Here is a 13686-nt window from a genome sequence, read left to right on the forward strand (position 1 = left end):
TCTATCACCTCAAATGCTTGTCATTTCTTTATGGCAAGAATATTCAAATTTCTCAGCATTGTAGTATATTTTAACATCAGATAGTGTGTTACCTCCAGTTTTTTTCTTTAAGCTCAGGATTGCTTTGGCTATTTGGAGCCTTTTGGTTGCACAAAGATTAGAAATTTTATTTCAATTTTTATAGAGAATGTCATTAGTATTTTTTATAGAGATTGCATTGTATTTGTAGATCACTTTGGGTAGTATGGATATTGATATGGTTTGGCTGTATTCCCACTCAATTTCATCTTGAATTGTAGTTCCCATAATTGTCAGATGTCTGGGAGGGATCGGTGGGAGGTAATTTAATCATGGGGGTAGTTACCCTCATGCTATGCTCATGATAGTGTGTGAGTTCTCAAGAGATCCGATGGTTTTACAAGGGGCTTTTCCCCCTTTTGCTCAGCACTTCTCCGCTGCCACCATGTGAAGAAGGACGTGTTTGATTCCCCTTCTGCCATGATTGTAAGTTTCCTGAGGCCTCCCCAACGATGTGGAACTGTGAGTCAATTAAACCTCTTTCCTTTATAAATTATTCAGTCTCAGGCAGTGCTTGATAGCAGTGTGAGAAGACACTAATACAGATAGTTTAGCAATATTAATTCTTCCAACCCACGATGACAGAGTATCTTTCCATTTATTAGTGTCCTCTTCAATTTTCCTTCATAATTATTTTGTAGTTTTCAGTACAGAAATCTTTCATGTTTTTGTTTAAATTTATTTCTAGATTTTTTTGTAGTTATTGTAAATGGGCTTGCTTATGTCATATCTTTTTTGGATAGTTTGCTGTTGCACATAGAAATGTTATTAATTTTTTTCTTGATTTTGTGTACTTCATCTTTACTGAATTTATTAGTTCTAACAGTTTTTCAGTGGGGTTTGTAGAGTTTTCTCTATGTAAGATCATATCATCTGTAAAAAGAGACAAATTGTCTTCCTCCTTTCCAATTTGGATGTGATTTATTTCTTTTTGCTGCCTAATTGCTCTGGCTAGGACTTCTAGTAATATGTTGAATAGAAACAGTAAAGATAGGCATCTTTGTCTTAGCCCAGATTTTAGAGGAAAAACTTCCAGCTTTTCCCTATTTAGTATGATGTTTGTAGGTTTCTTATATATGGCTCTTATTGTGTTGTGATATGTTTCTTCTATACTAATTGTTCAGGGTTTTTACTATAAAGTGATTGTGAATTTTATTGAACGCTTTTCCCATGGCTAATGAGATAATCATTTAAGTTTTGTCTTTCATTCTGTTAATGTGATATATAACATTTACTGAATTGCCTATGTTGAATCATCCTTGCATCCCTGGGATAAATCTCACTTGATGATGGTGAATGACCTTTTTGATGCACTGTTGGATTCGGTTTGCTGGTATTTTCTTGAGAGTTTCTGCATCTATGTTCATCAGGAATGGTGGCCTATAGTGTTGGTTGTTTTTGTTGCTGTGTCCTTGTCTGTTTTTGGTATCAGGGTAGTGCTGTTCTCATAGGATGAGTTAGCAAGAACTTTATCCTCTTTGAGTTTTAGGAATAGTTTGAGAAACATTGGTATTAGCTCTTTTTTACATGTTTGGTAGAATTCAGCAGTGAAGCCTACTTCTGAGCTTTTCTTTGATGTGCAACTGTTGTAGGATCCTGTAACTTCTTCATTTTAATTCTTTTATCTTTTTCCCTTCTGACTGTATTTCCAAATAGACTGTCTCCAAGCTTACTAATTCTTTATTCTGTTTGATCAATTCTGCTGCTGATGCTCTCCACTGTGTCTTTTATTTCCTTCATTATATTTTTCAGCTTCAGGATTTCTGTTTGATTTTTTTAAAATTTCAATCTCTATAAAATTTCTCTGATAAATTTCTCAATTGTTTCTCTATATTTTTTGAAGTTTGGGGAGCATCCTTAAAGCAGCTATTTTTGAATTCTTTGTCTGAGAGATTACACATCCCTAACACTTTAAGATCAGTGTCTGGTGTCTTATTTTCTCTGTTTGGTAAGGTAACATTTCCCTGAATATTATTGATGATAATGGACATGTGACAATGTCTGCACTTTGAAAGACTGGATATTTGTTCCAGTCTTCACAGTCTGGCTTTATTGTGCCTATCATTTTTCAGAGGGTCTTCCAGAGATCTAAAAAGATTAATTGTGTTCCCTGTGCCTGTGATCACTGAACTTGTCTTAGCACTAGAGGACCCTCTCAGTCCAGGTTTGCTGTGAATCTCACAAAGGCTCCAAGGCTGGCATGGCTCTCTGTCCTAGAAGGACATGGAGAAGACTTAAGGAGGATCCCTAGGCTATTGATGAAAGCTGAACAGGAACCTGAGACTGAAATATTTTCTAATGGCCCACACAGGTGTGCTTCCCAGAAGGTCTCTGCACAAGTGGACTGGGCCCTCTCAGGACCTGCTGTGTGACAGCAGCTGATGAACCTATCTCACTGGCCCATGTGAGTGTGCAATTCCCAGCAGGTCTTTGCATAGACAGCACAGTTCCCCAAAAGAAGTAAGGGGAGCTGGAACTGAGACTGGTGTACCTCAACATCTGTTGTGAAATGGAGGTTAGTGAACTCATCATGGAGGCTTAAAGTCCCAGGCTGAGAGAATATGGGCAAGTCTCCTTCTGCATCCTTGTACAAGTAGTTCTCATATGGAACCTCAGCTGAGGGAGGCTGGTGCCAAGCCAAAGAGCAACTTTCAGGTTCAGTGTGAAGGCCACTGTCATTGAGCAGACAAGTCTCTTCACTGAGGCAGTAGTCTGTGTGGTTCCTCTTGGATGCCTGGGAAAGGTTTTGGCACAGGTTTAAGGCCAAACAAGGATCTAGCCAAGCCCTTTGGGAAATGAGGTTATTCCTAGGCTTGAACCTGGGAGGATAATCAGCAGATCAGCTACATGGGTGCTGGACTATACTCTCAAAATAATCCTCCTAAGTCTTGGGCTCCACTGGGGCTCTCCAGCCTCCTACCTGAATCCTGAGACTCCTGCAGATAGACTTTTGTCTGCGGATGGGTGCAGGATTCTTGTTGCGGACAGAGATAGGAGGGTTATTTGTTTGTTTGTTTTTGAGATGGAGTCTCGTTATGTCACCACGCTGGAGTGCAGTGGCACAATCTCAGCTCACTGCAATCTCTGACGCCAGGTTTGAGCAATTCCCCTGCCTCAGCCTCCTGAGTAGCTGGGACCACAGGCGTGTACCACCACACCTGGCTAATTTTTTTGTATTTTAGTAGCAATGGGGTTTCACCATATTGGCTAGGATGGTCTTGACCTTGTGATCTGCCTGCCTCAGCCTCCCAAAGAATTGGGATTACAGCCATGAGCCACTGTACCCAACATCTCACTGACATTACTCTTGTTTCTGTTAATCTAGATTGCTAGCTTGATAACATTGAGTTTTATATGTGTGATTACTGCTTGCAAATCTGAAATTGCAGAATTTTCCCCGAACTATGTTTATGTAAATAGCTAAATGCAACTTTAAATAGTACTGCAACATGAATGTCTATCCCCAAAGGGACCAAATAATAAGCAATGCTAATACTAAATAACTAAAATTTTTGCCTTCTGTATATGTACCACATAGGCATTTTTTCCAATACAACTTTGACAGTCTGTTTGAATATGAACTGTGTCTCAATGTCATGTCCTCAAGAGATCTGTGGGAGTCTTTGCACTCTGCAGTCACAGCTGCTTCTCAACCTCCTGACATTGGTTAGCAGGTATGTGACATAAAGCACAATTGTTAAAACAATATAAGTGACCAAAAATTTCATTTAAAAAGTCAGTCATCATAACAAGGTATTATTTTTAAAAAATATTAGTAGTTAATAAATATTTGCAGCAAGGAAAAGATCAATTAGTGGAAAATTTTAATGAGGCTGTGGGATACTGATTTGGAGCTGTATTGTAATAGTCCTTTTGATATGAATAAAGTGTGCAAATAAAAATATATTAGCGAGTTCCGTTCCAAGACGGCCGAATAGGAACAGCACCACTCTACAGCTCCCAGCATGATCAATGCAGAAGACGGGTGATTTCTGCATTTCCAACTGAGGTACCTGGTTCATCTCACTGGGACTGGTTAGACAGTGGGTGCAGCCCATGGAGGGCCAGCCAAAGCAGGGCGGGGCATCACCTCACCCAGGAAGCGCAATTGGTCAGGGGATTTCCCTTTCCTAGCCAAGGGAAGCTGTGACAGACTGTATCTGGAAAAACAGGACACTGCTGCCCAAATACTGTGCTTTTCCCAAGGTCTTAGCAACTGGCAGAAAAGGAGATTCTCTCCTGTGCATGGCTCGGGGGTCCCACACCCATGGAGCCTTGCTCACTGCTAGCACAGCAGTCTGAGATCCAACTGCAAGGCTGCAGCCTGGCAGGGGGAGGGGCGTCCACCATTGCTGAGGCTTGAGTAGGTAAACAAAGTGGCCAGGAAGCAAGGCTTACTCCCTCTATAGACTCCACCTCTGTGGGCAGGGCATAGCTGAACAAAAGGCAGCAGACAACTTCTGCAGACTTAAATGCCCCTGTCTGACAGCTCTGAAGAGAGCAGTGAGTTCTCCCAGCACAGCGTTTGAGCTCTGAGAATGGACAGACTGCCTCCTCAAGTGGGTCCCTGACCCCTGTGTAGCCTAACTGGGAGACACCTCCCAGTAGGGGCTGACAGACACCTCATACAGGTAGGTGCCTGCCCCTCTGTGATAAAGTTTCCAGAGGAAGGATCAGGCAGCAGTATGTGCTGTTCTGCAATATTTGCTGTTCTGCAGCCTCTGCTGGTGATACCCCAGGCAAACAGGGTCTCGAGTGGACCTCCAGAAAACTCCAACAGACCTAAAGCTGAGGGACCTGACTGTTAGAAGGAAAACTAGCAAACCGAAAGGAATAGCAACAACATCAACAAAAAGGACATCTACACCAAAACCCATCTGTAGGTCACCAACATCAAAGACCAAAGGTAGGTAAAACCACAAAGATGGGGAGAAACCAGAGCAGAAAAGCTGAAACTTCTATAAATCAGAGCACCTCGTCTCCTCCAGAGGATCGCAGCTCCTCACTAGCAACAGAAAAAAGTTGGACGGACAATCACTTTGATGACTTGACAGAAGTAGGCTTCAGAAGGTCAATAATAACAAAATTCTCTGAGCAAAAGGAGGATGTTTGAACCCATCACAAGGAAGCTAAAAACCCTGACAAAAGGTTAGACGAATGGCTAACTAGAATAAACAGTGTAGAGAATACCTTAAATGATGTGATGGAGCTGAAAACCATGGCACGAGAACTTCATGATGCATGCACAAGCTTTAGTAGCCAACTTGATCAAGTGGAAGAAAGGGTATCAGTGATTGAAGATCAAATTAATGAAAAAAAACAAGAAGAGAAGTTTAGAGAAAAAAGAGTAAAAAGAAATGAACAAAGCCTCCAAAAAATATGGGACTATGTGAAAAGACCAAATCTACATTTGATTGGTGTACCTGAAAGTGACGGAGAGAATGGAACCAAGCTGGAAAACATTCTTCAGGATATTATCCAGGAGAACTTCCTCAACCTAGCAAGGCAGGCCAACATTCAAATCCAGGAAATACAGAGACCACCACAAATATACTCCTCGAGAAGAGCAACCCCAAGACACATAACTGTCAGATTCATCCAGGTTGAAATGAAGGAAAAAACGTTAAGGACAGCCAGAGACAAAGGTCAGGTAACCCACAAAGGGAAGCCCATCAGGCTAACAGTGGATCTCTCATCAGAAACCTTACAAGCCAGAAGAGAGTGGGGGCCAATATTCAACATTCTTAAAGAATTTTCAACCCAGAATTTCATATCCAGCCAAACTAAGTTTCATAAATGAAGAAGAAATAAAATCCTTTACAGACAAGCAAATGCTGAGAGATTTTGTCACCACCAGGCCTGCCTTACAAGACCTCCTGAAGGAAGCACTAAACATGGAAAGGAACAACCGGTACCAGCCACTGCAAAAACATGCCAAATTATAAAGACCATCAATGATATGTAGAAACTGCATCAATTAATAGGCAAAATAACCAGCTAACATCATAATGACAGGATCAAATTCACACATAGCAATATTAACCTTAAATGTAAATAGGCCAAATGCCCCAATTAAAAGAGACAGACTGGCAAATTAGATAAAGAATCAAGACCCACCAGTGTGCAGCCTTCGGGAAACCCATCTCATGAGCAGAGACACATATGAGCTCAAAATAAAGGGATGGAGGAAGATCTAACAAGCAAATGGAAAGCAAAAAAAAAAAAAAAAAAAAAAAATGCAGGGGTTGCAATCCTAGTTTCTGATAAAAGACTTTAAACCAACAAAGATCAAAAGAGACAAAGAAGCCATTACATAATGGTAAAGGGATCAACTCAACAAGAAGAGCTAACTATCCTAAATATACAAGCACCCGATACAGGAGCACCCAGATTCATAAAGCAAGTCCTTAGAGACCTACAATGACACTTAGACTCCCACACAATAATAATGGGAGACTTTAACACCCCACTGTCAATACTAGACAGATCAATAAGACAGAAGGTTAACAAGGATGTCCAGGACATGAACTCACCTCTGCACCAAGCAGACCTAATAGACATCTACAGAACTCTCCACCCCAAATCAACAGAATATACATACCTCTCAGCACCACATCGCACTTATTCTAAAATTGATCACATAATTGGAAGCACTCCTTAACAAATGTAAAAGAACAGAAATCACAACAAACTGTCTCAGACCACAGTGCAATCAAATTAGAACTCAGGATTAAGAAACTCACTCAAAATCACACAACTACATGGAAATTAAACAACCTGCTCCTGAATTGTCCCTGTTTGCAGATGACATGATTGTATATTTAGAAAACCCCATCATCTCAGCCCAAAATCTCCTTAAGCTGATAAGCAACTTCAGCAAGGTCTCAGGATACAAAATCAATGTGCAAAAATCACAAGCATTCCTATACACCAATAACAGACAAACAGAGCCAAATCATGAGTAAACTCCCATTCACAATAGTTATAAAGATAATAAAATACCTAGGAATTCAACTTACAAGGGATGTGAAGGACCTCTTCAAGGAGAACTACAAACCACTGCTCAATGAAATAAAAGAGGACACAAACAAATGGAAGAACATTTCATGCTCGTGGATAGGAAGAATCAATATTGTGAAAATGATCATACAGCCCAAGGTAATTTATAGAGTCAATGCCATCCCCATCAAGCTACCAATGACTTTCTTTACAGAATTGAAAAAAAACTACTTTAAAGTTTGGGAACCAAAAAAGAGACTGCATTGCCAAGACAATCCTAAGCAAAAAGAACAAAGCTGGAGGCATCACACTACTTGACTTCAAACTATACTACAAGGCTACAGTAACCAAAACAGCATGGTACTGGTACCAAAACAGAGATATAGACCTATGGAACAGAACAGAGGCCTCAGAAATAACAACACACATCTACAACCTCTGATCTTTGACAAATCTGACAAAAATAAGAAATGGGGAAAGGAGTCCCTATTTAATAAATGGTGCTTGGAAAACTGGCTAGCTGTATGACGAAACCTGAAACTGGGTCCCTTCCTCACACCTTATACAAAAATTAATTCAAGATGGAATAAAGACTTAAATGTTAGACCTAAAACCATAAAAACCCTAGAGGAAAACCTAGGGAGTACCATTCAGGACATAGGCATGGGCAAGGACTTCATGACTATAACACTAAAAGCAATGGCAACAAAAGCCAAAATAGACAAACGGGATCTAATTAAACTAAAGAGCTTCTGCACAGCAAAAGAAACTACCATCAGAGTGAACAGGCAACCTACAGAATGGGAGAAAAAGTTTGCAATCTACCCATCTGACAAAGGGCTAATATCCAGAATCTACAAAAAATGTAAACAAATTTACTAGAAAAAAAGCAAACAATCCCATCAAAAAGTGGGCAAAGGTCATGAACAGATACTTCTCAAAAGAAGATACTTATGTGGCCAACAGACACATGAAAACATGCTTATCATCACTAGTCATCAGAGAAATGCAAATCAAAACCACAATGAGATACCATCTCATGCCAGTTAGAATGGCGATCATTAAAAAGGAAACAACAGATTCTGGAGAGGATGTGGAGAAATAGGAATGCTTTTACACTGTTGGTCAGAGTGTAAATTAGTTCAATCATTTGGGAAGACAGTGTGGCGATTCCTCAAGGATCTAGAACTAGAAATAACATTTGACCCAGTAATTCCATTACTGGGTATATACCTAAAGTATTATAAATCATGCTACTATAAAGACGCATGCACATGTATGTTAATTGCAGCACTATTCACAATACCAAAAACTTGGAACCAACCCAAATGTCCATCAATAATAGACTGGATTAAGAAAATGTGTCACATACATACCATGGAATACTATGTAGCCATAAAAAGGGATGAGTTCATGTCCTTTGCTGGGACATGGATGAAGCTAGAAACCATCATTCTGAGCAAACTATCACAAGGACAGAAAATCAAATACTACATGTTCTCACTCATAGGTGGGAACTGAACAACTTGGACACAGGGCAGGGAACATCACACACTGGGGCCTGCCAGGGGGTGGGGGTCTGGGGGAGGGATAGCATTAGGAGAAATACCTAATGTAAATGACAAGTTGATGGATGCAGGAAACCAACATGGCACATGTATACCTATGTGACAAACCTGCACATTGTGCACATGTGCCCTAGACCTTAAAGTATAATAATAATAATAATTATTATAATTAGCTACTTTGACATTGGACACCTAAACCTCATATCTGTTATCTCGTCCTTTGAAATATGGGTAATTAATGTATGTCTCTCTTTATTGCTGATTCAATAAATCTAATTTGATTATTTCCATATTTATTAAGTTTAATATTTAGAATGTAAAATGCTGTGTCTTTTGTAGTTATACTATTGCTTGCCAAAACAAAATGCCTGTTTACAAAATATTATTCATTTCAGTTCCCATTTAATTTTTGTAGGGCATATGAAGCTATAAGCCACTTAATGGACTTCTAACATAAAACTACATTCTATTTCATAATGGGCCCATAGTATTTAAATGTTTCCATACCCTGCTAGAAATAAAATATTCATTGGTATCTAGAACTAATCTATAATACTTTCCAACTAATTGGCTCACTACAGAAAATTAGATGGAATATTTCTTACAAAGACCAATCTATTAAAATGTAATTTTCGTTGAGCCCATCATTAAAATTCCCAGGCCTGACAATGACACAATCACGATTTCAAATTGGAGCAATCAACTTTCCCTTAGTAGACACAATTTTTAGTGAGCATTTTTCCTCTTTCTAAAGGAATGATACTAGCATGATGATAACAGAATTTTGACTGTGCTCTCATTGTGAAGTTAGATGTAAGTAATCCATCAGGTATCTTTTATAGCTAATTGGAAAAGAAGTGGAATTTGGAATTAAGATTCTTACTCTACTGGGAACTTCCAGACAACCAAAATGTTAGCCAGATTTAAATCATAGAGTTTAAATGAACTTGAGAGGTCATCTATCTAGTCAAATCTCTTTCATCTGAGAATAGACTTAAATCATCCTTCCTTAATTACTATCTGAACCCTTTTAAGATATCCTCAATTAACTTGGCAATTGTCTTAATCCGTTTTCTGTCGCTATGACAGAAAACCACAAACTAGATAACTTTAAAGAAAATAAATTTATTTCTCACAGTTCTGGAGGCTGGGAAGTCCCAGAGCATGGCACCACCACTTTATGAGGACCTTTGTGCTGGGTCATCCCATATCAGAGGGTGAGAGGACAAAAGAGCGAGAGAGCAAAAGGATAGAACTTACAGCTTCAATAAAAGACAACCCATTCGGGGGGAGGGCACTACCCTCAAGACCTAAACATCTCCTAGAAGGCTCCACCTCCAAACACTGTTGCATTGGGGATTAAGTTTGCAACACATAAACTTGGAGGAATACATTCAGACCATAGAAAACACAAAGGACTCTCCAACACTCTTCATTGTTGGTGAAATCATCCTTACACCTGAATGAATACCTCCAGTGGCAGATAAACATTTTTGTTTTGTCATCAGTTTATATGAAGAAGGACGTATTTGAAACTTTTTCATGAGTAATTAAAAAGCTGTCAAATCAAGATTGTTCTGTTCTAAATTGGAGAAAATTTGTTTCTTTAACTGCTTTTTATTCTCCAGGTTTTCTTAAAGAAAAATTACAGAGCGATTATAGTTATTTTAATGATTTTGCATTAAAATTTTATGCAGTCTATAGCTCACCTGTTTTTTTGAAGCCCAAATTGGACAAAAGTATCTTAAAAATGTGTTTGAGTAAAGTTGACTACAGTAGAATTCCTTGTCACTCCTGCCACGACTTTGGGGGTGTGTGTGTGTATGTGTGTGTGTGTGTGTGTGTGTGTGTGTGTGTGTGTGTGAATTTTAAAATTCTGCAACCCTATATATCTATGGATTTTTCCTATTGTTTACAACTAATTTCTAAAGTTTTTCTTCTCACCCCATTAACTTACCATTTTAGCTTGGAAATTTGTTTAATAAAAATGAATTTGTATATATGAAGCATTAAAAACAATTTACTAGGAAAACTGAACTTACCCTGGGATCAAAAATGGCATCATTGATAGAATGCATGTGACCATAAAGTGACTGTTCACATATACCCTAGGAAGACAAAACAGAAATAAAGTCAAATAAATTTCATTTGGAATGTGAAAAGGAATTCAAACATGCTTTTATTTAAGTTTTAAAGTACTTTTAGCCCCTCCCCCCAGAATTAATACATTCTCACCATAGAAAATATTACCTTTTGCTATCAACTACTATTCAGAATCATACAGAACTAGAGTGGGGAGCACACTATAGTACTGGTATCTACATTGAAATTCTACTGTTGTTGCTTTTACACCATTGAGCTGGTAGTAAACTCTCACTAAGTGGCTCTATTTCTCAATTAGCATAGCTTTCAAGTCCTAAGGCCAAGGACTATTAATAAATTTCTTATTAGAAAGCTGTTGTTTTCAGCACAGCATATCTACTGCTGCTGGGGGTAGACGGTGGGGGCTCTCTTTTTCTTTTTAAATTATAGAATCACATTTTAGCTCCTGAATTTTCACATTTCAGCATTAACATCACTACATGTACAAAAATTTATAAAATATGTACAGTGGCATTTTAAAATATAGAATAAGCATTTGTTTTGTGAAAAACAAACTTTACATCTATTCATTCAATTTAACTTACCCAAATAATAGCTAAAATTAAAATTAATTACAAAAATGTCCAAGCTTCAGTTTAAATGTTTCCATGAAAGATGGACCTATAACACATTATAATAGGGATCTAAATATCTCAGTGTGGGGTCTTTCATTTTGAACACCAATGTTCAAAGGGCATTCTTGACTCTTGTAGGGAAATAACCCAAATTCTGTAGGAGAACAAGGGAAAGTCATATGTGGACTATTGCTTGCAGAGTCTTGCGATGTGCTTGGAAATTCAGATTTCATTCAACGATTTGTTCATTCAACAAATATTTTTGAGCAATTAATATTTGTTAGCACAATTCTAGGTGCTTAGGACATGTCAACAAATAGACAAAGAACCTTATTCTCACGGACCTTATATTCTAGTGTGGGAGATGGACATTTTGTTATAAAGGCATAAACTGTACTAGAAGATAGTAAGTCTGAAAAGAAAATGTCAGGCCGGGTGCGGTGGCTCAAGCCTGTAATCCCAGCACTTTGGGAGGCCGAGACGGGCGGATCACGAGGTCAGGAGATCGAGACCATCCTGGCTAACACGGTGAAACCCCGTCTCTACTAAAAAATACAAAAAACTAGCCGGACGAGGTGGCGGGCGCCTGTAGTCCCAGCTACTTGGGAGGCTGAGGCAGGAGAATGGCGTAAACTCGGGAGGCGGAGCTTGCAGTGAGCTGAGATCCGGCCACTGTACTCCAGCCTGGGCGACAGAGCGGGACTCCGTCTCAAAAAAAAAAAAGAAAAGAAAAGAAAAGAAAATGTCAGGCAAGGTTAGTAACAGTAGGAACTTTGGGATTTGGGAACTAAGGGAAATCACATTATTAAGTAGAGTTACCCAGTTTGACCTCACTCAGAAGTTGAGGTTTGAATAGAGAATGAAAGTATAGTAAGGGAGTTAGCCAAGCAGACATCTGGAGGAAAAGTGTTCCAGGTAGAAAGAAAAACTAGAGCAAACATCCCCAAGTAGATGTTTGCCTCACACATTTCTGGAACAACAAGGAAGCCAGTGTGGCTGGAGAGAAGTCAGTCAGAAGAGTAGATTCACTGAAAAGTCTTTGTCTGCTCTCATTCACTACTTTGTATTTACTTAACCTTAAATCTTTGAAGACTGGGAGAGATTACAGAAAAGACTGCAAAATGAGCTATGAAAGATAGATCATCATGATGCCCCTCACTGTTATTGGCCATTCATGGAGTATTTCTGAACCAAGCAAAGTTGGAAAGACTTTATCACTAAGCTCTACTTTGTTCTCATTATCGCCATTATACTTAGCAAGTTAACTTCCAAATATCAATTTAAAGAATCAATTCATGCTATGAATCTTTGTTCACAGAGTGTAAAATTTCCCCACATAAATTTAAATTTCACAAAAATAAATTGGAACACTTTGATAGTTTCTCAGTATTCCAACCACCCTTGTTATTATGGTTTAGTATCTTGATGCTGTTATAACTTTAAACCAATTATGCTAAGAACTTCAAATCATCCCAATTCCCAAAATAGAAATAAATTACTCACAAAGCCAAAAAGGCAAAGCATAAGATGTCATCATTTTTTATATTATCTTAGTAACATTTTGGTTAATTTTGAGAGCTAATATACAGTGATATAATATTAATACTTGTATACTGAGTGTTAATATTTTTACAAAGATATAAATTAGCAAAGTTGTCTTAAAATATTTTTTGTATTAATAAAAGTTTTGCATTTGGTCCTTTTCTAACTTGAGAATCTCTGAACTATTTGATTAATTGGTAAGGAAAAATGTAGTAGCTTTTTTTTTTTTTTTCAAATTTTGAATGCCAAGTTTTAATTCAAAGTAGAATCTCTATGGCACTCTTGAAAAGCCCTGGAAATATGGGGTTATAAAGAAAATGCTGATGGACCACATTTGTGCTGCTGTAACAAAACCTGACTCGAAGATAAATGTTTCATGAATTAAAAAATCTTAAAAAAGCTTAAAAGAGCTTTTCTACACAGCTTTGTTCCCAAGATAAAAATGAATCTCCTCTTTTTGTGGTACAGGGAATATGAGGGTTACTAATATTCTAGTCTGCAAACAGCCTTAATCAAAAGCAATACTCAAACTGGGACATTAAAATTTGGAATCTCTTCTTTGATGAATTCTTGTCAGAAATGTTTTCTTTCAAAAGGACAAAAAATAAAAAAGAAAGGAATTTACAAAAAAAAAAAAAAAAAATCATGTGGCCCAATATGCATTGCTCCAGCATTTGATGCTCTCAGACAGAGAAGCTGTGTGTAGTAATGATCTCTATCACTGGCCCTGGGGGTAGAAATGGCTGACTTAATTATTGGACCTGCCACCTAATAGCTGTGTG

General features: G+C 38.3%; 1 protein-coding gene across 3 annotated transcripts in view; it reads right to left on the minus strand.

Annotated features, from left to right (window-relative positions):
• SPAG16 (sperm associated antigen 16) overlaps positions 1–13686 on the minus strand; it is a 1188211-nt gene that overhangs the window by 314803 nt on the left and 859722 nt on the right. For all 3 annotated transcript variants that reach the window (XM_033230389.1, XM_033230390.1, XM_033230388.1), the window contains one exon: positions 10688–10753. In XM_033230389.1, the coding sequence (XP_033086280.1) occupies positions 10688–10753 (66 nt within the window). The remainder of the gene's footprint in view (positions 1–10687; positions 10754–13686) is intronic.

This window comes from Trachypithecus francoisi, unplaced genomic scaffold (genome assembly GCF_009764315.1).
Source record: "Trachypithecus francoisi isolate TF-2019V2 unplaced genomic scaffold, Tfra_2.0 Lachesis_group13, whole genome shotgun sequence".
Lineage (NCBI taxonomy): Eukaryota > Metazoa > Chordata > Mammalia > Primates > Cercopithecidae > Trachypithecus > Trachypithecus francoisi.